Source organism: Brachyistius frenatus, unplaced genomic scaffold (genome assembly GCF_029030835.1).
Source record: "Brachyistius frenatus isolate BFR_SWC_R1_liver_20210118 unplaced genomic scaffold, ASM2903083v1 Contig_4, whole genome shotgun sequence".
Classification (NCBI taxonomy): Eukaryota; Metazoa; Chordata; class Actinopteri; family Embiotocidae; genus Brachyistius; species Brachyistius frenatus.
This window is the reverse complement of record NW_027210603.1, coordinates 872,498-897,741: the sequence shown is the minus strand read 5'-3', so window position 1 is coordinate 897,741 and position 25,244 is coordinate 872,498. Positions and strand designations below refer to the sequence as shown.

The window sequence follows — 25,244 nt, the reverse complement described above, 5'->3', positions numbered from 1 at the left end:
CAGACAAGAAAACTGCAGATAAAATGCAGCAGAAACACTAACAAATAATTAAGGTCTCTTCTTCATGTTACTTTCATTTTGACCTCAATTCATCGATTACATAATTGATGTGTTTCTGGCTTTTAGCAGTTTAAGGACTGGAGGACTGATGAGCCGAGGGACGCGGGACGGAGGTGCTCACCAGCGTCCAGGAGTGTTTGAGCAACGGTTTGATGGTTATTATTTATTATATTCAACATCCATTAAACAGTCACGGACAGAAAGCAGTCGTCCCATTTCAAAGATCAAACACAACAAATACACAACATACCTGCCTGTAAACCATCTGCTTCCTCCACCAATCAGATTTCCCTCTGCTTCTCCATGTCAACATTTCCTTTCAAGTTTCAAGGACTCGCCCGCCACCCTCCTCCTCCTCCTCCTCCTCCTCAACAACACACACACACACACACACACACACACACACACACACACACACACACACACACACACACACACACACACACACACACACACACACACACACACACACACACACACACACTCTAGTCCTGACTTCCTCTGATCTGCCATCGGTCGCTGGGTCTTCTCTGCCCTGCCCCTCCTCTTTCTCCCTCTTCCTCCCTCCCTCCCTCCCTCTCTCTCTCTCTCTCTCTCTCTCTCTCTCTCTCTCTCTCTCTCTCTCTCTCTCTCTCTCTCTGCCTGTATCTCCCTTCCTTCCACAGTTGTCCTCAAATATTAGGTTCCCCGTCCTGAGAAGCAGAATTAGCCTCTGGAAACTCGTGCACTTGTTTCTTTCACTCCCGAGGAGGAGGTGACGGCATGAAGGGCCGCCGAGGAGAAAACACAGAGGGATTACAAGCAGAGGAGGAATAAAGGGAGATGAAGGAGGTGAACATCAAGGTGCTGGCTGTTTGATGCAGCCACGCGGTGGGCATGTGGCTGCCTGCACCGAGCGCTTCCTCCTCCACTGCTGCGGGTTCTCATGTCGCCGAGCGCTACTTCATTCATCTCTCCACGCTAACCTGAGAATATTTATCCGACCCAAAGAGGACGTGTGTTTACGGTACTTTATGCTGGCTGACGAGCCGGACTCTGGACGCTCTACTGGACACGGGATCACTTCAAGCATCGTGAGGAACAGACACCACCGATGTGGAGCTCAGGTAAGATCCCGACCGAGCTCCTTTGATCACCTTAAAAAGAAGTGAGAGGCTGGATGAGCCGGGATCCCCTCATTACTGCAATACTCTGAGCAGAAATAAAGAGCGAGTGACAGAGCTCGACCGGCTTTGAAGGCTTCTCTCGTTGATGAGAGTTCTTCTGCAAACATCAGCACTGAGTGTCAGATGAGACTCAGACCCGGTCTGACCTCCTCAACCTCTCACCTGCACCGTCGGGACGATGCAGGGGAGGAATGGGAGAAGAAGAGAGGGAGAGGAGGAGGAGGAGGAAGGGTGAGCTTCGGCTTCAATAGAGAAGGCATTGTCTGCATATTTCCTCACATTTTTGGCATCGCAGCAGGATAGAAAAGTTCATAAAGCCAGAAACACAGGAGAGAAAAATAATCATCAATATAACCGTAATAGGAGGAAGACATTTTACCTGAAGGCGACATATAGTTGGTTAAAGGGTCCAAAAATGAGAAGAGACTCGACGGATCGCCACAGTCTCCTCTATAAAGACCAACATTTGGATTACTTTAGGTTTCTTTAACAAGGGCAAACTTAACCTTCATATTCATAACCTGAAATGATTCAAAAGGGAAGAAGCAGTTTAATGTAGAGCAACTACAGTTATCTATGATCGAAAAAAGAATCCAAGAATCCATCAGATGTCATAATTAAGTCATGAGCTCTTCATCAGATCAGACAACAAAAAACTGCTTCTTCTGAACGAGTCTCGTGGAAACCTGCCACTTCGACCCAAAGACAAAAAACTGGTGCATTTGACAGAAAACAAAAAGATTGTTGGATTTTCCTGTTAAGCACTCTCATGGTCTCTCAGCTGATTCGACGTGAAGTATGAAACTTCATTCACATGTGCTCGTATATCAGGGCAGATTGTAAATGTATATTTCTTTCCCAATTAGCTTTAAGGTTAAAAAAAAAAAATCTCTTTGCTGATGTAGTTAAAAGCTCTAGAAAATGTGGAACTTTGAATTATTTAAATATATTTATTTATTTGTGATGATTTTAAGCCCAAATATAAATTTCCAACATACAAATTTGGATTAAATAGAGATGTTTTTTCTTCAATGACGTCGTGCAATTTTGAGGATTATACCCAACGTTTGTGATTATACGTAAAGACGTGTTTATGTGTCGGTAGCTGCTGCTCAGCTGTCTTAAACAATATGAGTTTTATCTGAGTGTCCGTTCCTCATCAGCTGTAATGAGCAGCAGAGTCTACGTCTACTGCACACAGGAGACGTGTGTTTGGTCAACCGTGTGTGTGTGTGTGTGTGTGTGTGTGTGTGTGTGTGTGTGTGTGTGTGTGTGTGTGTGTGTGTGTGTGTGTGTGTGTGTGTGTGTGTGTGTGTGTGTGTGTGTGTATTTATGTAGAGCGTACAGTGCTCATTCCTCGTCTTTATCCTCCCAGCACCTGTTTTAACCCCTGCGGTGCAGTAAACAGCCTTCTCCACCGCAGAAACACATCAAATAAATTTACAACCAAACACAGCTTCAGTTAGTGTGTTTGAAACCAAATGATCACACAACACAGTCAACAAACTACTAAAAAAAAACCAACAAAACAAACCTGAATGTTTGTTTCTTTAATCTGTGATTGTCTGAATGTGTTACACATCAAATGAAGGCTTCATTAAACCTTGGCAGGACTCCTCAGGACACACCGCTAACGGTCGAGGCTAAAATTAGAGTTTAACAAGCCTGTCGACACAGTTATGGCCTCCCGGGGCGGCGTGAGGGAATGATAGGATGGTAGAGGTCACATGCACACAATCACAATCACATTCTCACACTCTCTCACACACACACACACACACACACACACACACACACACACACACACACACACACACACACACACACACACACACACACACACACACACACACACACACACACACAGGATGCTACCGACAGTCACTCACTAAACCCTGATCCAAACTTTGATAATTGTACTTTTTGAAAATAAGTTTTAAACCAGAACAAATGTGTGGAAGTTTTCTGATTATTTCCAAGATGACGGATGAATCTTAAATCAGAAGTCGGCAGAAGTCAACAAATCTGACCTTCTAACAAACATGAGAAGCTGAAGATTTCCCTTTTAAAAACAAACACTCATTACAATTCCCGCCTTGCAGTTTTATGCCTCCACCAACCAGTTTAGATCCAAGTCAGTCAAGATAAAACTTTGAAGGAGTTTGTCTAATAAATCTGATACATCACAAAGCTGTTGCCATGACAGCAGATGATGCTTCAAAAATGGATGTTTCTTCATCTTCAACCCAACAACACAGAAGATCTTTACAAGCAGCACAGTTTCAAAGTGGAGACCCGTGATGAGAGTCAGACATTCAGTATCTGACCGGATGGTTTCGGTTTCCCAGTTATGGCTTCAGGATCACAAGAATGGGACAAACATGAGGTCACATGAGGTCACAGCGATATTTGACCGCCACAATTAATGTTTTGTGCCAAATTTAATGAAATTTACTCGAGGTGTTCCCCAGACAACGCACGGATGGACGGCCGGCTGAAGTTGCAGATAAGAATAAGTGAACCAAAGAATCAAAAAGATGAAAGAATCAAAGATTTCTTGCCAAATATGATTTCAAAAATGAACCTTGGCATGAAACTCCTGTTTAATGATTTAAATAAAATCTTTTTGAGTAAAGCTATTGAATACTATAAATAAAATGTTAACGTATGTGCAGTAAAAACCTTGTATCATGTAATAGAGTCATAATTAGGGCGGCACGGTGGTGCAGTGGTTAGCACTGTCGCCTCACAGCTAAAAGGTTCTGAGGTTCGAATCCGGTCCTGGGCCTTTCTGTGCGGAGTTTGCATGTTCTCCCTGTGCTTGCGTGGGTTCTCTCCGGGTTCTCCGGCTTCCTCCCATCATCCAAAAACATGCACCTCAGGTCAGGTTACCTGGCGCCACGCTAGTGGCAGCATGCTGCAGCAGCTCCCCCCTGAGAGCCCCCCTGCTGTAGTGAAGACATTTCCCTTCGGGGATTAATAGGGTACGATAAATAAAAAATAAATAATTATAATAAAATAAATAAATATATTATTTCCCTGACATAAAGTGACAGATAAAAACCAAAATTGCTTATTCATCATACAAAGCTTTATTCTACAAGAGTAGTTGAGACACTGCAGTCAAAACCACAAATGTAAACCACATGGTGGCGCTGCAGGGAAAGTCAGGGGATCATTAAAGTCAGACATCCTCTGGGAAACATGAATATCTGTACAAAAGTTCAAAACCTGGAGCAGCTGGAGTAGTGCATCAACAATCCTAAACTTATTAATCAATTTTACACTTCAAATTAATTCAAATAAGACCAAAAAAATAGTGAAAACATCAGCCTGCATCTTCACAGTCTGCAGCTCTGCTGCATGTTGAATAACCCACAGTTTCCTGCACATTCTCAATAAAGGCCGTTTATTATCTCTGCTGCTGCTCCAACACAAAGCCATGACATTTGCTTCTGCATATATTTGAATAATAAAACCTCAATCTTTTAAAGCCCATAATTAAGTCTACCGTATAATTTATCAACCTTGAAATAACATCTTTGAGTGTTTTTTTTAATTATTATTATTATTTCTGCGAGAAACAGCAAAGTGTTTTCATAAGTGAACAACTTAAAGCCTTACCATAAATCCCCAAGGACACACACACACACACACACACACACACACACACACACACACACACACACACACACACACACACACACACACACACACACACACACACACACACACACGGTTTGTCACACGAGCCCAGTGGTCCGGTTTCATTTTGCCGTGGTGACATCCATTAAAGTCATGCTGTGTCTGACCCTCCGCCCTCAGACAGCCACATTAGCACCTGCTCCATCGGACACAACAATACACCTGCCTGCATTATTCAGGCCGACTCTACTAATGAAGAAACCGTATCTCTCTCTCTCTCTCTCTCTCACACACACACACACACACACACAAACTTAAACACACACAGCATGAACACATTTATTTAGTGTTTTTATTTTGTTAAGTTCAGTAGAAATGGAGAACTTCCTGTTGCGTAGGCAACATTTTTGTGGAAGCAAAGTGAAACAAGACCTCAAATCTATGTTCTGTTTTTCAGAAAATGCTTCTTTGACAGCTGCTGTAAGTACATGAGAAATACAGAAGAGAGACAAAACTGTTAAAGTGTTTTATTTAAAATGAAACTAGTGTGAAAAAAACCCCGGGAATGCCTGGCTTCACTTGAAAACACCACTGGCTGCCTGAAGCCGGAGGTCATGTGACCGTCTGATCTCGTGCGAAAGTGTTTGTCGAAGCCTGAATGTCCGTTACGCATCATCCGTCTTTGACTCTGTTATTCTGGTAAACGTTGCGACGGCGACGTGCTACAGCGAGCTGAGTCAGCACTCTCCGCCTGTCAAACAGCTGCCAGCGTCCTCCTTCATCATCGTGCCGTTTCACCGAATCTTCCACGTTTCCTCACCTCCACACTTTCATCCTCAAGTCAGTCTGCATTAACCTCAATCTCCGCCCTCCTCCCCCTTCTTCCCCCCCACTCTCCCGCCGCGATGCTTCATCGAGTCTCTCAAGCTGTCAGTCTTCGCTGCACCTCTGTGTCTGCTTCTCTCTTCTTCTTTGTTTGTGGCGTGAACTCAGCATTTTTTTAAATACATCCCTGATCTTTGTGAAAACCAACTGACAGACAGGTGGAAGGGGGAGAACAGAGGAAATATGCAGCCTCACCCACGGGGGGGAGGAGGATATTGTCAGGGCAGAGATCAATGTGCCCCGAGACATATTTCAGATGCTGTCGATGAGAAGAGAGAGGCGGAGTACAGAGAGAGACAAGCAGAGACACGGGAGGAGAACAGAGATGGTCAATAGTAAACAGTGGAGAACGAGTGACGGAGAGGAAGGCAGAGCAGAATCGACAGCAGCATTATCACTCTGCCTCCTCATTCAAACACCCCGAGAAAAGGCTCGGCTGCCGACGCTCTCATTGGACCAGCCCGCGGGCCAATCACGGCTCGGGAGCGCAAGGTGCCTTTAGGTTATACCCAACCCCAAAAATGTGAGCGAGAGACGGAGAGCGAGGGGAAGAGAGTCGGTGTAGTGCAGAGGTTCCTCCATCTCTCCGCTGATCCTCCTGCTGGCCTGAATACAGAACAGAGAATACATTACAGCCGTCGTTGCAGCGCGTTGAGTGCTTGTTGTGTTGCGGTCGCTGCTGCTGCTGCGCTTCTCCTGTCGCAACAGCTGGCTGAGATCCGAAGGAGACGCAGCGTCTCCTGTTTGGACGAGGAGGGAAGGAGAGACGACACGAAGAGTGAAGGTTGTGATGCTGGATGTCTTTTCCACGCTGACTTCTGTGAGCCAGAGAGGCGGCTGCTTCAGATCCCAGTCAGCCCAGTAGGAGAGCAGCGAGAGTGGGAACATACGTGGGACGGAGAAGAAGTGGACGGACGCAGGATGATCTTGGGTAAGACCGCATGAGAAGGCTTTTCTCCTCCTCTTTGCTGTTATTGAGCTGATTGATTTGCTTTCTACAAATCCGACCGTCCTCCGTCCAGACCGTCACTCACGTCAGGCTTAAAACTTTTAGTCCAACTTAGATGTATCTGAGAGGATCTGTCTGACCGAAGGGTCGTCTATAGGATGATGTGAGCAGGAACTGTTTGGTTCTGGTTCCTGGAAGAATTTCACTCTCACAGTAATAATCATTTATATATTTAGTATTTGTTATAGTTCGCTCAAAGGGATATGTAGAAAAGATGTTGAAAAAAAAGAAAGAGAAAAGATGGAAAGAACAGGAGTATCCAATAAACAATGTCAACAAACACACACACACACACACACACACACACACACACACACACACACACACACACACACACACACACACACACACACACACACACACACTCCTTAAAACTCATCACAATAATTTAGACTCAGAAAAAAAAGCCAAATTTGTATGAAATATATCCAGAGAATATCTTATTTATTTATTTATTTATTTAAGTAGTCTAACCCGACCCTCGGTTGCCACCTCTTCATTTTAGTCTAACTTTGGTCCATCATGCTATCAGTCGTCTCAGTCGTAAATATGAAACTCAGCACCGACAGGACGAAGACTTGACGTCATTCATCGCTACAAATCCAAATACAACAAGTCGCGCTTCACCAACCGGAATAAGAAATATGAATATGAATAAGATAAGATAAGAACGAATTCAGAGACTTTCTTCAAACTTGGCAAAGACATTCACTTGATAGTGAGGAGGAAATGAGTCGCGTTTGTGGTGCAAAGGTCAAAGGTCAAGGTCACTGTGACCTCAATTCTACACATGCGCGTGAACATGATATCTCGCGAACGCCTGAATGGAATTTCTTCACGTGATGCAGTCGTTCACTCGGCCTCAGATGAACTGATTAGAGTTTGGTGGTCAAATGTCAAAGTTCAAGGTCACCTTGACCTTCATGTCCCTCTCATCCGTCTGTCCCGTTCTCGTCAACGCAATATCTCAAGAACACTTTGAGGGAATTTCTTTAAACCTGGCAAAAACATCACAGGTCAAGGTCATCGTCCTATCACACTGGCCTGTGCTTGTGGGCGCAATATTATAGTAACATCTTGAGGGACTTTCTGAAAATTGATCACAAATGTTAAATTTGACTCAGATGAACTGATACGATTTTGGTGGTCAGAGGTCAAAGGTCACGATAAATTCACATCCCCATATTTCAAGAACAATTTGAGGAAATCTCTACAAATGTAGCACAAACATGCGTGTACATGAACTGCATGTAAACTACAACCTTAACGGAGGCAGAAAACAGGCAGGCGGTAATTTGCAGCACTAAAAGAGGAACAAAGAGGTGAGAGGTTAAACAGCACTATGATTATACAGACCATAAAAATTCAAACGGAGTCCAAAGATTTTTTTTGTTTAAATGAAATAAAATTATGCAACAAAATTAACTTTGACTTGAAAGTAGAGCGATTGTAATTTATATGCATTTACCTGCAAATTAACTTCTAATTATGTTTTGTTTAATTACGCATCTAGTGTAATCAGTTTAATTAGACTGATGTTTAATATTCTGCAGAATAGCACAGATGCTGTTTACTGTCCGGTCCAATAATGTCCTTAACAGCATTTTATTATACGAAGGTGAATTTATTTTTATCCGTGTGACGCCATCGGATGCAGCAGATGTTTTTATCATGTCAGTTTACTGATATTAATGAGTCTAATTTGTTCAACCACGGTGGCACTTGTTCCATGTCAGTGCCCACTGACTAAATATTTGACTACTTTATTTTTGTTTGCGTGCTCTTACCGCTGCTGGAGTCTTCCTGTGATCTGAGTGTGAGCTGGAGCTTGTGGTAATCCTTCTCCCGGTGCGGAGGCTTTAACTCTGCGAGCATTAGACTCTAAACGTACTGACACATGATCACAACAACATGGGCTGATGGGATTTTAGAAACTGTACAAGTTTCCCTGCAGATACAGAAGTAGATCCAGATACTGAAATAGCGTCCATGAAAGGCAACGACAAAGATGGAGGGACGAACACGGAGTTGACCATCTCCAGCACCATCTCCTCTCTGTGGCCCTCCATCCACCACCGCCACCACCTTAGTACAGATCTTATGTCTTTTAATGAAAGGTGGAATTCAAACATGTCGACACAAGCAGCTGCGGAGGCTGAAAGAAATGTGCTAAAGCTGGCTCATCTCCCTCGGTGCAGAGCAGCGTGGAGCACAGTTTAGTAACTCTTGTGTGATTTTTATGATGAATATTTCAGACCCAGAGGCTTTTATTTATTTAAAAGTGAGCCAAGGCTTCCTCTAGTCTGATGCAAAGACCTCACTCAGCACTATATGAAAGTTCACAGCTTGCATCACTGTTCACTCACCCACACAGTGTGTGTGTGTGTGTGTGTGTGTGTGTGTGTGTGTGTGTGTGTGTGTGTGTGTGTGTGTGTGTGTGTGTGTGTGTGTGTGTGTGTGTGTGAGGTGAAATTTCTCCACTCATCATTGTCCTCCTAAAGAACCCCAGGTGCATGTTGAGCCTGATAAACAACATGACCTTTAAATGGAGGCGATGCAATGAAGGATGAAAAGTATTGACATTTAAAATGAAGAAATGTGTCGGTCACTCTGCATGTTTGACAAACTGAAACCCATTTTTATACGTCGAGGAAGCTCGGAAATATTGAGAAACCATGACGGGAGAGGAGCGAGAATCTGGAAGAAAACCGAAAGACTAAATACTTACTGTATATTATATAGAGTCTTGTCACTCAAGAAAAAGCAACGAAGCAAAACAAACAACATTTATCTCACAAAGATCTCAAGCAACCATGTTTCTTGACACTAAAACACAATTATTTACAACATAACATGTTGACCACAGACTGTAAATAAAAGTGGAAGTAACCCTCAGGTCTGAAAAATGGTTCTGATCCAGAAGTGTCTTCAGCTGCAATACCAGCGAGTGCCACTGGAGGTCGGCTCCAAAAAGCCTCCGGCTCCATAGACTCCCATTCAACTTCTCTCATCAAATCCAAAGTGAATCAAATGTGTCCATCAGTTATCTCGGTGTTGTTAGCTAAAGTCACTCCTTCTTCTTAGTTTTCTGGAGGTCCATCTGAAAATAATCCCTCATTCATAAAAAGAATTACCTCTTTAGGGGGGGCGTGTCTTGTTTGATTGACAGGCCTGTGGTGCCGTCAGGTTACAGCTGTCGGTGGGCGGGACGTAGTATCGTCAGGTTTCCAGTCAGATCGGTCAGATCCACCGCTGGCTCCTCCCCCAGCTCATCCAAATATGGTCACTTCCTGCTCCAAAGTAGCAAGATGGTGACGGACAGAATCTGAACTGGAGGCTTCATAACGTTCACAAACCAACCGGTGACGTCTGGGTAAACACCCTGTTTACAACCCAATAAAAACACGAGATGAGTGGTGGTGGGGCTTGTAAGGTGGAACCAGGAAGTTGGTCCCTGCGACCTCCTGTCCAATGAAGATGTGAAGAATTGAAAGCTGCGATTGGTCGGGGGTTCAGAGTAAAGGCCAGGTATCTTGCCCAAATTACAAAAATAATTTAAGATTATATTTTGTCTACTTTGACACACTGACCATCTGGAAATACATCGTGTAGTCCTGCTGATGTGGGTGTCAGATCATAAATTCTCAGATGTTGTTTTGCAAGGTAATGATATATTTGTTATTTAGTTTGGACATCTTGTTGACCATAATTATAAACCTAGAAGGACGTCTGCACCACTTACTGTATGTCGGTCATTCACTGGTTTCAAGGATGCCAAACATGGCAGGAGGGCACGGCCGAGCATAAAGTCACTGTGTTGTTTGTTGTTTATTGTTGTGAAGTTATGCAGACCACAGCTGAGCCACCAGCTCGACTCTTACCCTGTGCAACCCCTGCGTGTCGCTTCAAGACCTTAACCATAGCATGAAACCGCACCCTGCCCTTCAGACTCCAATCAGCTCCCAAAATATCGCCTGTAATTTCAGCCTCTGGAAAATAAAAAAAATAAAAAATGGAGTTCAGCTGCATAATCCTCTTTTCAAATTATGATTTTTTTTTTGTTGCCTTTCTGTGTTCTCTATTGTGTAAAATGATGATCCATCTGGCTGCTGGCCGTCTGATGCCATTGTTGTGCATCTGTGCTTTCTTTTGTGCACTCCTGTGTGTCCTGTGTACTTTACACTCTCGGGTTTCTGCAGCTCTGGATCTACAGTCGTGTCGCTGCACCTCCCAGCAGGTGTGTAAATGCTTTGAAAAAGGAATAATAATGTGGGGCAGGGTCATGTTGACACGGTGGATCCCTTAACGGCCATCGCTGCGCTCTGTGTGGGTTTGTGTGGAGCCGTGTGTTTACCTCTAACTGTGCAACATCATGTCGGTGACATAATGGAATAAACGATCCAACACCTGCTTAAAGAGCTGAAGGCTGAGTGGAGCTGCACAACAGGAAGATGCTCACCAGCCTCTTTATGAAGCAACGCATGTGAACGTGTACACAACTACGCTATGTTTTACGTATGTTATATTATGTTAACTGTAGTGTTGAAGTCAAATCTTTACTGCCAACTATTCTTTATGTGGCTTAAAGGGAAATTCCAGTATTTTCTGAGCAGGGCGTTGACCATCTTAGTTTAGTCTTTGGTCACCAGCTATGCTTTAGATATTTGGGAAACTTGGAGAAAGTGCTGATGATTTGAAGTTAAACTAAACTAACACCCGGATGTTTTTAGACAGAACATGAAGACAAAGTTAGACGTTGCATAATTACATCCAAAGCTAAAGAGAGGAAGAGAGTGGGCGTGAATAGACGAGAAGTTTCTCCGTACTGCCCGAACTGAGCCAAAGACATCATATATCAAACATTATTCGACTTAGTTAATGATAGGGGATCTTTGTCGTCATGGTTACCACAATAAACAGCAGTTAAGGTTACGTGATAAATTAAAAAAACAAGTCAGACTCCATATGGGGGCTTCGTTGCTCTATAACAATGTCACCTTCTGTTCGTCCTATCATCATTTTTATGGCCTGTTTTTGTCACTTTAATGCAAATACAAGTCATTTCGGGGACACTAGCTAAAACCACTAATGCTGGATTTTCCTCTTTGAGGGACAGTCTGCAAATTAAGAAAAAGAAATGTGTGCTTTATGGCTCAACTTCTTAAATGTATGGAACGTAGGATTAAAAGGAAGTAGAATAACCATTTACATGGATGCTAGACTCATATTATACACAGTGAAGACTTTGCTGATTGAGTTGCAGCCATGACAGCAGACAAGCCTTCAAATATGGATGTTGCTGAAGAGAGTATTAGTGTCTATTATTCAGTATCGGATCAAATGTTGAACGTTTCTGATTAATGGTGCTGAACGATGGCCAGAACATCATGATGTCAGAGTGACGTTGACCTTTGGGATATAAATTGTCACCACTTCACTATTTCATCGTATTAGACATTTGTGTGAAAATCTGGACTGAATTCTTAAAGTTGTGATGTCACAGTGACCTTTGACTTCCAAACCTTTAAATCCGAGTGAATATTTGAGCCGAATCTGAAGGAATTCCTTCGAGGTCCTTCTGAGATCTCACAGTCGGGAGACTTCAACGGACGGACGGACGGACGGACGACAACCCAAAAACATGATGAATGTGGCCGCCGTATAAAAAGGAAGGCCTTTAATGAAATACAGAAATGACTAGCGCTCCAGTTGGTGAGGAAGGGAAGCTCGCTAGCATGTGAATATCTGGCACATTAAAAATAACATTAATAACACATAACAGTGAAAACACAGATGGATCCACTCGTCCTGGGACGAGGGTGAAATGTTCATGGAAATATTCTCAGGTCATGAGGTGACAAATTTGCTGAAACGTTGTACGTAGAAAATCAATATTGACCGAGTGGAGGTGGAGGTGACGTGGTGGAGGTGACGTGGTGAAGGTGGAGGTGGAGGTGACGTGGTGGAGGTGGAGGTGGATGTGGGGGTGGGGGTGGGGGTGGAGGTGACGTGGTGGAGGTGACGTGGTGGAGGTGGAGGTGGGGGTGGGGGTGACGTGGTGGAGGTAGAGGTGGAGGTGGAGGTGCACCACACCGATTCCCAGTGGAGCTGACATCGGCTCGGCTCCAGCAGGACGTGGAGTCCGTCCAGGAGGAAGCCGGCAAAATAACACAAAACTGTTCATGTGTTCGACATTTAGCACGTGACAGCTGAAGGTGAACGCTTCGACGCAGCCGCACCGACTCGACCGCTTTCTCCACTTTGACCAGGCGGCCGTGATGTTTTGAACATGCGTGTGCTGAGCATGTTGGTGTCTGGCTGCAGGGACTTCAGTCACCAGCTGGCCTTTTGTTCTGGACATTAACCTGCAGGTTAACGGGCTCTTTACCTCCTCTGGTCACCTTGGACTCACCTCAAAACATGCGGCTCCCCCTCCCCCCTCATCTCCCCTCATCCCCGCTTCCTCCCCCCTTTCCCCTCCTCCCCAATGCCTTCCTTCTCTTTCCACCTCATCTCCCCTCCTCGTCCAGACCTCTTTTCCTCGCTCAATCGACTCGGTCCACTCAACCCGCTGTCATTATTTCTTACCAAGCTCCTCTTTGCCTGTCATTTCCAGTCCCTTGCTAATCAGCGGGTTTTTTTTTTTTTTTTAACCTCTTCAGGACAAAATGTGGGATTATTAGTTGGTCCAAAACAAAAGCGATGTCCTACTGTATCATTGCATAATGATTATATTTTAATGACAGCAGCATTAAAATCTGTAGGGAAAATCAAAACTCTTCATCAATTACAAATACTGCATAAAATGAGAGAGTGGAACGGCAGAAGAAGCAGCTAATCTCAAGAGTGCTGCATAAAAAAAAACTTTAAAAAAAAAACATGCACACATTTGCAGTGAAAGAGGACTTCTGAGAGTTGTCGGGTTTAATCCTGACCGCTGGGGCGCAAAGCATCTATCATTAAAACAAAGTGCAGACAGAAATCAAATGTGTTCTCCTTCCCTCACCGTCCGGGTCACTCAGCCCGCACCGACACAACATTCATCAGCATTGAGCCTCGAAGTTACTCTTTTCAGAGCATCATTCACTCACACTACAAAGGCGTGTGTGTGTGTGTGTGTGTGTGTGTGTGTGTGTGTGTGTGTGTGTGTGTGTGTGTGTGTGTGTGTGTGTGTGTGTGTGTGTGTGTGTGTGTGTGTGTATAGTGTCGTCCGTCCCCTGCTTAGGTTGAAATAGCTGCCTTTGACTTGAGGGTAAGCTGAGCTGCAGTAAATTGGATTTCATGCTCAGTCCTTCACAGTTGCAGCATGCGACACCAAGACAGAGGCGTCTTCCCGCTGCAATCACGGCGAAGTTGGCGCCGTGGTTCCTTAAAGGTTCCCGTCTCCACCACGGTTGCATTGCATCTACGCCACACACGGGAGAGCTGATGCAACAAATAATTTAGAGCTTTTATTTGTGCAGAGGGCTGGTTATAATGTGGCAGCAAATAGCTCAGCATTCCTGCCACTAAACTCCGAACAGGAGTCGTGAATCATAGACGTACTGACGGTGTCACACGCCAGGAGATGTTGGATCACGTCCCTCTCACATTGCTTCATGCACAAAACAACGAACGAAAGGCAGAGCGAAATGCGGTGGAGAGTGTTTTTCTGGTGAGGTGCTTCTCTCTGCTGCAGTGACAGCGGGCGGGTTTTCGTCGGAGGAGCCTCGCTAATCCACCGCAGACGCTCGTTTCAGAGTCATCTGTGCACAGCAGGCCATTTAGATGCAGATGTGGCGCGGCGTGCCGAGCCGGTCCTCTCCAGCGTGGAGCTGCCGGGGCCTGGAACTAAAGCCGGCTGCCGCTCCCTGATTATTTCTGTCTTTTGGCCGGTGGGACCCTGCAGTGTTTCTGCCGCTCATCACTCCTCATTCTGGCAGACAGCGTGTCACACAGCCTCCTGCACCCCCTCTTCCTCCCTGCCGGTCCCGTCGTGGAGCACAAAGATGGAGGCGGGCGGGGAATACAGAGAGGTTCCTGCGACGTCACTGACATTGACATTACCTCTGTGATCATTAAAGCTAAATTGGCTAAATGAATTGCCAATTTGAGAGGCCTTAGTCACAGCACGGCCGAGTGTGCACATGACGGGGTTCGTGAAATCTAAGGACGAGATTCTGTCTCTGGCTGTCTGTGTTTCTGTTTTTTCCCGTCTGCGTCTCTTCATTTCTGTCCAACTACCTCTCTCTCACACAGTCCACAGAAAAATTCAATAAGCCATTACACAGGCATTGATCCTTTTCTCACCCAAACATTTGCATTAGAAAAAAAAAAAAAAAAAAACTGGGGGAGGGGGGGTGCAGCGGGATGACGGCGCTGTCTGCTCATTTCAGTGGAGAGAAGGAGCTGTGGACGGTGGAGCCGGGATTTATGGGGTTTGGCAGCTCTTTAACACTTTAACGCTCCTCAGAATGTGTCCGATCAATGCTCTCCCTCCCCGCGAGGCTGCTGTCGAAGACTCGTAGCGTTCACTTATCTGATGTCATTGTAAATCACTCAGGAGGAGGGTAGGTCAGGGGAGGATTGCTGCCGCACCGAGCAGCTGTGGGGATGCTGCAGAATATGTCGCCCGAAACATCGCGCGGCAACTTTATGTACGTTCGACGTGTCGGCGCTGTAAACAGAGATTTATTACAGGAGACACGCTTTGACCTTTAAGTCGTAACGTAGCGTAAAATGAGCAGCGGGTTTATCAGAAGCATGTCGGGAATACGCTCAACCCGTCCGCACAGCTGAGGCTTCGTTGAGCCGCTAATCGCTTCGTCAGACGCACGTTTAATTGCGTTAAAGACACTTTTCCATCTATTTACACTTTCCAAGAAACAGATGTACCAACAGATGATGGCCAACAGATGTACATGGACAATGAATTTCAGGAAGGTTGAAGGTTTTTTCTGATTGAACAGTGAACTGATCCTTCACACAGGTGTAATTTATGTTCTGTTCTTCTGTCCAAAAAACAATTAAAACAAACAAACACGTGATCGGCATTTGAAGCGGAAATACTGTTTGATATTTGCTGGGAACCCTCGACTTCGGTAAAAACTGATGAGAAACGCGTCTTCGGTTATCATCTGTGAGATGAGGGCCGCTGTTTGTAACATCAAACTTACTTTGTCTGACTGCAAAGCGAGTCATTGATCTGTGGACGGACTTTCTGCTCGGAGCTCCGCTATAAAAAGACTGCAGAGTTGGTGTATGATGTGCCAGCTTCACCTGCAGAGTTAAAGAACTTTTTGATTGGTGTGTTTGTCTTTCAATGGTTCTGCTGTTGTTGCATCCAACGTCAGAGCTCCACGTAGAGGACTGGTAGTAACTAAGCAGAAGGAAGTGACCATATTTGGATGAGCTGGGGGAGGAGCCAGCGGTGGATCTGACCAATCTGATTGGAAACTATGACGATACTAAGTCCCGCCCACCGATAGCTGTAACCTGACTGCACCACAGGCCTGTCAATCAAACAGACACGCCCCCAAAAACAGGTCTTCTTGAATCTTCTTTTCTAATGAATGAGGGATTATTTTCAGATGGACCTCCAGAAAACTAAGAAGAAGGAGTGACTTTAGCTAACAACACCGAGATAACTGATGGACACATTTTATTCACTTTGGATTTGATGAGAGAAGTTGAATGGGAGTCTATGGAGCCGGAGGCTTTTTGGAGACGACCTCTAGTGGCACTTGGTGGTATTGCAGCTGAAGGCACTTCTGCATCGTATTAAAATACGGATTAAATGGCTGTTAGCTTGTGTCAGAACTTCCTCCCCCTTTAATTTGTTTGTTTTAAAGGAATAAAATTTACACCCAAATTTTTCCTGATCATCTGATAAACTTGTTTTTATCTTGCTCATGCTCATTCCCTCACGACATCTGATGTTGAGCGCTCTGTCATTCCTCCATGTTGGTATGCCGGTGTGAACTAAGATGTAACATTATTGCAGGTTTTTCGCTGCGGTTGGATTAGAGAGGCGATAATGGCCGCCACGTGAGCTGAGGGATTCACGGCATGTCCGAAGGACATTTAAACTGTGACCTCCAGGTTCATATCATATTTCTTTCTCCTTCCGTCTGGACACCCCCGACCTGATGCAGCACATGCAAGAGAATGCACACACCAATGACAATATCTACAGCTGAGCTTCAGCTGCCACGAGGACGGAGACTTCCCCCTGCATCTGTTTCTCAGCCTGACAACACATTCTTCACGTCAGTGAAAGGAGCCTCCTCTGCTCACAACCAAAATAGCTGCTTCTTTCCCTCGTTCTGACAAGTGACCAGTTTTTCTTTTCAAATTTAACAAAACTGTTAAGCGGTCATCACAAAGCGGGCAGTAATACAAGAGCGACGACTGCATATAATCTCAGGAGAAAAGATTATACAAATTCTCAGTGCGTAGCCAGATCGGGCCTGAAGCACCCTGCTGGTTTCACACCGGAGAGAAGAATAACTACAGGAAACACAAGTAGAATGGAGAGCAGCGAAAACAGAAAGAGGATGATGAACAAAAACAGCTGGAAGTACCGGTGATGGGGTGAAGAGAGGTACAGAGGAATAAGGGACCATGAAATGGGGATAGAGAGAGAGACAGAGAGAGAGACAGAGAGACAGAGACAGACAGAGAGATAGAGAGAGAGACAGACAGACAGAGACAGAGAGAGAGAGAGAGAGATGGAGAAAAGACGGATATCTGCAGCATCCCAGCTGCGAGGCTTAAGGAGCTTAGCCCTCCTGCCCATCACAGAAGACTCCTCAAGTGCAGACATTCACCACCGCTGAGCTACTACAGAGGGAAAAGTGAGCGAGGGGAGGGGAGGGGAGGTGTGTGTGTGTTGGGGGGGGGGGGCTCAGCACAGCAAAATGACGCAGAGGATGAAGGTCTGGATTTAGAAAACAGGGAGCCGTAGACTTCTCCAAGGAAAAAAAATAAGACGTGTGATATGCAACCTGTTTTAAATCAAATGCGTGTTTTTATGTCGAGCTTGAGGTTAAAGAAACTGTTTTCACCTTCTGGGAAATATGTTTACAGCTGAATGACAGATTAGAAGATTAATACCTCCTTCATATATCAGTCCCTCGAGGAAATCCTGATCATACGATCGCAATAATGGACGCAAATTTAAGCAATCTCCACAATATTTGCAATTTTGATGTCGTCAACAGAAGCTCTGCGCAAAGTATTACGGCATATTAATACAAAATTAGTCTTTCCAAACTAAACTGGCTTTATTAAAAAAAAATTCCCTCCACTTGAAATTTTTCCTGATTTTTTCAATTTACTGCAAAAAAATACAAAAATAACAAATAAATCAACATTTTTGATAACAACAATCACAAAACAAACATCTGTCCTACATACGTCCTTCACTGCTGTATGGTAAATATGATGCTATCACTAGCAGCCAGTTAGCTCAGCTGAACATAAAGAGAGGAAAGAGAAAACCTGGCTCTGTCCAAAGGAAACTAAATCTGCCTACAAACAGCTCCAACACTCATTTATTAACATTATGAAAGCTTTCTTGAATCTGTTAAGAAGTGTAAAAACAAGGCGTGACCTATGGAGGGTTACAGCTTCCTGTCACTTCAGATGTTGTTCAGATGAAATAAAAAAATATAAGATTAGAGAATCTTAGTGAATCTGGTTTTGTTGTGCGTGTTGGTTACCTGTGGACAGAAACAGACCAGCTGAGCGCAGCTTCCTGTTTATTACAGAAATCATCAGAGGGATTTAAACAGGTTTATTCTCAATCATCTCTTGTTTCCATCATGTGTGAGTTTTAAGTTTGTGCTTCAGCCCCAACAACACTTTATTAGACGTATTATTTATAGGGGATTCTGCTCTTTCTTTTTTTTCTCCATTAATCTCTAATTACCCCGTTTGTGCATCCACCACAGGAAGTGTAAACCGACCGGGGCCGGTCCCTGCCTTCCTCCGGAGCCCGCCCGTCATCCCTCCCCCACTGGACATGAAGCCCTTCCTCCAGTTTCCCCTGGAACCTCCTCACCCGGCCGGCATCGGCCTCTTCCACAACTTCAACACGGTGAGCGCTCGCCGTCACACCGTCATGTGTCTGCACACGGCGTCTGGGATTTGTTATCATTTTGTTTCTCCTAACAGGAGACAGAGTCGGTATTCGGCCGTGGCTTTGGCGCGTTGCCTCACGAGCGAGAACGAGTGATAAAGCGAAAACGATTTATACTGTATAATCCAAAATGATAAGCCGACAGCTGTTTGCTTTTCATTCAGCACAGTGGGTTTCAGCATAATTGAGAAAATGCCCATGCGAGAGGTTTACTATGATAAAATGAGTTACAGCTAATCAATTGTATGAGAGGCACACAGGCTGCGTTCTCCACAGTCAGCATTTTCTGTGGCTCCTTCTCATTTCTAGATTGGGTTTCATGTGAAGGTCAACATGGTGGCAAACAGGGATGCACGTGCACCCCCCCCCCCCCGCACACACACACACACACACACACACACACACACACACACACACACACCATCTGCATGCGCTCAGACCAAATGACCCTCCTCCAAGTTTATGATCCATCCTTTTCCATCGAGGACATTGAGTGCGGCCACTAATGTCACAGCACTTTAATTCAAATCACTCTCCGTCTGCAGACACAAGTCTACAACACGGTGTCGGCTGGTGACGGACAGCCGCAGCTCCACGTGAACCGTTATTTAAAACGGGATGATGACGCTCAGCTTCGTCTCTGGAGGCTGCAGAGACTGAAAGGACGGCGCGAAGGGCAAACTGCAACAAGAATCACAGTAATCAAGCGATTACAAACACAGTTATGATCCTGTTTGGGGACCAACTTTTCTGTGGAGTGAGCAGTTCCAGGAGTTATCTAACGATCTCTTATTAGGTCTGTCTCCGGGTTTACTGCTACTTCATTACAACGTCTGCTAGTTTTCCTGCGAGGTGCATGCAGTTCTCAGACCTCACCTCAATACTGAACATAAAAACAATCAAATTTAGTCTCTCATCTTCTTTTATCAAACACAACCTTTCAGTATTTTTCTGTGCATTTTCTTTTTCTTTGTTTCCGTCTCTCGCTCGGTTTATTTTCTTCACTGCCAGTTTCTGCTGCTCTGCATCACGTAGTGTAACGACGCGTCCTTATTGGTTTAAGTGCAGAGCAGGAGCGCTCGTTTTGATGCGGATGATGTCACGAACGAATTTCGAAATGAGATGGTGTAGAGGCATGAATCCAAATCGCGAATTCAACAAGATTAATCGTGCGGCCCTGTAACTGTGTATAATAAAAAGAATATGAACTATACAGAAGTGTGTACATACAGGGTGGCAGAGGGTCAATTACCGGTGCAACAAAAGCTCCTTTGTTTGAGAGGAGAGGGAGTGTGAGAGGAGACAAAGAGAGGACTGATAGGTTAATGAGGTCGTAACAGGAGGGACAGACGAGAACAGGTGGTCAAAGAAAGGCAGCGAAACGCACACATGGATGCGAGAGGAGGGAAATCTGCAACAGAGAGCACAGCGAGACGGAGGTTCTCGTCTTCACCTACCGCAGACACACATCCGTACGAAGATAATAACGACGTCGGACATGCAGCAAAGAAACAAACGCACAAACAGATTTAGAGGCGTTACCGGCCGTCACGTGAAAAACACAAAACCAGAGATAGGTGAGCCGGGAGAGACGAGCAAAAAAACTAAAATTAGGCTAAACTCTATAAATATTTCCAGCGATGGAGTTTTTAGGTTTTCAGACCAATTATACCATTTCCCCGGGTGCCTGCAGCTTCGTAGTGTAAACAGTCTCTCATTTGGCGACGTACGTTCAGTCTGAGCAGGAGATGAGAGGCTGAGTAAAACCGCAGTGTGCTGCTGGCTGTTTAATTAGGGCAACACCCAGCGCTGTGGCTTCTGAACCCGGCCAGCGGGTCACAGAGCTCACACGAGTCCACTGTGGGTTGTCGGCTCACAAACGGAGGTAGTAAAAGTGAGTGACGTGGCATGTTTGTGGGCTCGATCTGGAAATGAAAAGCCGAGTTGTTTATTTTTAAAGTCGCAGGCGAAGGTTTTTAATTTGGCATTTAAAATGAAAGATACCTCTATAACTATGGTTTTCATATTTCATCTTTTGGTTTCCCCATGACTCTGTTTCCACATTCTTTTACATTTATAATGCAAAAAAATCACAAGACTGAATCTTACCCGAAATACATTTTTATCTCTTATCAAAGCTACACAATATATACAATAAAGTATATACCTACCTACCTACCTACACAGATAAATCTTTGTGTCGTGTCATACGAAGATATGAAAAGAGGAAGGTTTTGCCGAACACTGCGACGGAGACATTCTTGGCGATGGGGAGTCTGTAATTAGGCCCCTCTAACCCGAGCATGAATTAAAGCGTTTGAACGGCACCCAAGAACTCCGGCACAGACAGCCGCACCAGCTGCTGCTGAGAAAACATACACCTTCCTGTCCACATCAATCACCTCTTCAATTCACTCTTCTCCACTCCCTTTCTTTTTTTTTTATCTCACAGCTTTCTCTCCCCCACCCCCCCCCCCCCCTTCAGCAGCTCCCCCTGTCAGTCACCTGCACCTTCCTCTCTTATCACTCCGTTGAACCTCTCGACGCTCAGGAGAAACGTCGCCCTCTGAATTCCTCCCGTGTTGCTGAATCTTTGATGTGACCGCTGGGTTGTGTCTCCTCAGATGGACCCGGTCCAGAAGGCGGTGATGACGCACACCTTCGGGCCGCCTCTGGTGAAGACGAAGCGGCCAATCATCTCCTGCAACGTCTGTCAAATACGCTTCAACTCAGAGGTATGAAAGCTCAAACAGCTGAAATCAAAGGTTTGCTTTCGTGGACATTTCTGACTAATTAAACTCTTGCTAAACTCCACACCTCAAACAGAAATTGCATAGCTTTGCTTGCATGAAGCTGCAGAATGAGTGACACTCAATATTTGGAGTGCAACTATTAAAATGACCTGCAAACTAGTCCACCGCAGTAAAATAACACACTACAAGCACTTTAATAATGGTTCTTCTTCAATCTGCTACCTGCACACGTCAGTATAACATGCTCGCTTCAGCTGTCTAGCGAGCATCTGTGACTCCAGTCTTGACTCTACAGATGGTTAGAGGTCACATAAAGAAAAGCCCTGTTCAGAATTAACACATCCACTGTGTTGAGTTTTCCCCCGACAGCCCTCCCCTAAAGCACGGCTCAAAAAAATGGCTGCGCAAGAAGGTTTTTACATTTCATTTATCTGACGCTTTTATCCAAAGCGACTTACAATAAGTGCATTTCAACCATGAGGGTACAAAACCAGAACAACAAGAATCAAGAAAATACCATTTCTTCAAGAAAGCCAAACTACAAAGTGCTATCAGTAAGTGTCATTTTAAGTGCTACTAAAGTTCTACTGTTCAAGGTCAAGAATATGACCCATATGTACATTCCTTGTGACCTCTAGTGGCCGTAGTAATTACGACAGGAGCAGAGTAGGAAGTCGGTTTACGTAGAATAAAGAGTAAAAAAACATTACGTTTGAAGGAGAATGCATCAAACACGAGACCCGTCACCGAGGAGACCGCCGCTTACGTCTCCTGTGAAAACAAAAGTCGAAAGTGACACATTTTGTTCAACAAAAATTTCAAACTTACGCAAGACAACTTTACACAAGTAACTAACATATTTATACAAATACAAAAGGTCGTTACAGATCGGTCAGCGGGTCGATTAAAGCACGTTAAGGAAATCCATGTAGCTGAAGAACATGTGATTGGTATTCCTCGGGGCCGGGGTACCGGCACTTTACACATTAAATCATGAGCGATCAGGTTATTCGTCTGGACTCAGCAGGTTGGTGATTGACTGCACAGCTGGAGTGAAAACAAGCTCCACTTTCAGCTCGTCCAGAGAGAAGAGTGGAAATCCCTGCTCGCTTCATTTACACTGCGACGGTCTGGCTGACTGTTTCGTGCACTTCTACACGTCAGCATCACAGTTTGGAAGGAAAGTTGTGTCAGAAAAGTTCCCATCAGGAAAAATAATGAAGACGGACAGCGAGCCAACCTCTAAAAAATGTGTTGGTGTATTTTTAGTTTGTGTGCACAGACGTTTTGTTGGGTGTCAGGATTTGTAAACATGTCTTGGGTGTTGATGGTGAGCCTGCGAGTATAACGAACACGGTCTTTAAGAGCCCTCGGATGAGGTTTTAATGGACGTGTGAGGGTTAGTGTGAAGCAGGAGGATGAACCGCAGCTAGTGCTTAAAGCTACCTTAACGCTGATCCAGCACATTTTCTGCATTTCATTCTTGACAGGCGGCACCGTGCCATCGCGAGGCCGAGCGACGGAAATAAAAGAGGCCAGCAGTGATGAAACTTAAGAGGAACGATTAAAGAGGCAGCAGTGTTAACTGAAGTCCAAAAGCAAATAACTCATAATGTGGGCATCCAAAACGCAGCTACTGGATGACATGATTGACGTGTTGGGAGTCTGGTACCGGGCCTGTTCATGTGTGTGTGTGGTCTTGGTGGGCCACAACATTTCTGTTCAAGCTTCTACTCTACATTTATTAAAAAAAAATATATATATATATATATGTATATATATATATATATAGCTTTCAAATCAACCTACAAGAAAACAGCTCACTACTTTCTAGTCAATTGAGGACACAAATATACTGAGCGGAAGTTGAGCCGAGTTTTTTTGTGATCTTTGCGATCAAACATGTTTGATTTTGCGGTGGACTTTCTCAAAAATTGTGATGTTATTTTTGGAGTTTTAAATTTGTTTTTTGTGGTAAAATTGCAGAAATAAAAAAATAGAGTAGAGGAAAAACAATTGCAATTTTTTTTTTTTAAACTACCCGAGAATCACTTTCTGTGATAATAAACCTGCTGCAACTCGCATACTTATTTTAGTTCTGATCTTTTTTTGAATGTATTTATTGAATTTGGAGAACCATCACGGGGCTCAAAGTGATATAAAGAGTGTAAAAGTGACGAATCTTTCCAGAACAGACCGTCTGTGACTGAAATATAGAAACAAAGAAAACATCTGCTGTCAGAATAAGAGATTTACATGATGTTTACTTCATATTAATTTAACACAGACTGTATGCACAAAAACAAAGTTCAGTCTTACAGCTGGAAGTGTGTAGAAACCTAATTTAACGCACAGTTTTCCTCATTAAGGAGAAGACCACATTTCCCAGAAACCCCGTCACTTCTGATTTTCTCCAGTGCAGTTTGTTTTGCTGAGAGCAGAGTCCTGCTGATTGTAAACGAGGAGTCATTTCTGTTAATAAAGTCAGTTCTGTTTGCAGAAGATACTTAATGCCAAAATACTGTCAGCAGAGTTTCTGTTGATGAAAAATCACGGGAACTTTGCAAGCTCCCACAAATATTAAAGAGAATGCTTGAATTTCATTGGGATTTCCTGGAAGGACTGAATCAATAAACATAGATGTTGCATTTGTAATCAATATCCTCCGTATTAAAGAAGCTTCTGCAGATGGAAACATCCTGGCGTTTATTGCCTTCCACTGTAACCTAAACACGAGCAGAAACCAAACAAAAGCCTGATACTCGAGCTCGGCTGAAAAGACGAGTGCATTCCAGCGATGAAGTGTGAAACACTCGTACTCTAAATGCAGCGGTGTGTAAAGGACACATGCAGGGAGGGAGTCATCTGAAACTTGTGTAACGCTGCTTTGTCCTCTGTGAGGAGCCACTTAATTATATCTCCCCTGCACAGACCCGCATGTTCTCACATGGTCGACATGAGCGGGGAGCGCTTTCCTTTACGTCGGCATGCTCATATTTACATACAAACACCTGCGAGCTCACTGAACGAGCATGTGGGCGTCTCCGGTTTGTTTGGTGCCCGTGTTGTGTGGCCGGATCTTCAATCCCGAGCCACCTGTTCGTCAAGGGTGCCGTTTTACTGGCCGTGCATCTGCAGCTCTCACGCCACTTTCCACAGTAACCCGAGAGACCGGCAGCTTAAAGCACACGGTGGACATTCTTTAATAATGAAGGAATACTCTGCTTACAGTGCGCTGCCCGGCTCACTCATCGTGTTCAAAGGCAGACAAACGCTCAGTCTTCTGCAGGTCATTAAAGTATATTAATAATACCAGCATTGTCTTTCATGTTTCTGTCTGGTGCATTGGAAGGGGAGTCCTTTAATACAAAGTGAAACAGGCAGATGGGTTGATAGCGGTCATTGAGAAGCAGGTGCTTCCCACTGCTACGGCTCTGGACTCCCACATGTTGTAATTATAACACTGCAATTCATTTGAAGCCACAGAGGACAGATTAGCCTGCCAGTGTTCAGCTCGGCTCTGCTGCAAGGCTGACGTCACACCGTGCTGCATTAACCACCGTCACCGCTGCTGTACCGGACCGGACACCCCTCTCGCTTCTCCT

The 25,244-nt window shown here is 44.6% G+C and overlaps 1 protein-coding gene across 3 annotated transcripts in view; it reads left to right on the top strand.

Moving 5' to 3' along the window:
* The first annotated feature begins 490 nt into the window (after window positions 1–490).
* LOC138626528 (zinc finger protein 385A-like) overlaps window positions 491–25,244 on the top strand; it is a 31,292-nt gene continuing 6,538 nt past the window's right edge. The window contains exons 1-3 of one of the 3 annotated variants that reach the window (XM_069708227.1): window positions 491–1,166; window positions 18,699–18,844; window positions 21,511–21,621. In XM_069708227.1, the coding sequence (XP_069564328.1) occupies window positions 1,154–1,166; window positions 18,699–18,844; window positions 21,511–21,621 (270 nt within the window). In that variant the 5' untranslated portion in view covers window positions 491–1,153. Of the gene's footprint in view, window positions 1,167–4,336; window positions 6,688–18,698; window positions 18,845–21,510; window positions 21,622–25,244 lie in introns of those variants that run through there. The other 2 variants (XM_069708243.1, XM_069708237.1) reach the window with 2 other exon arrangements.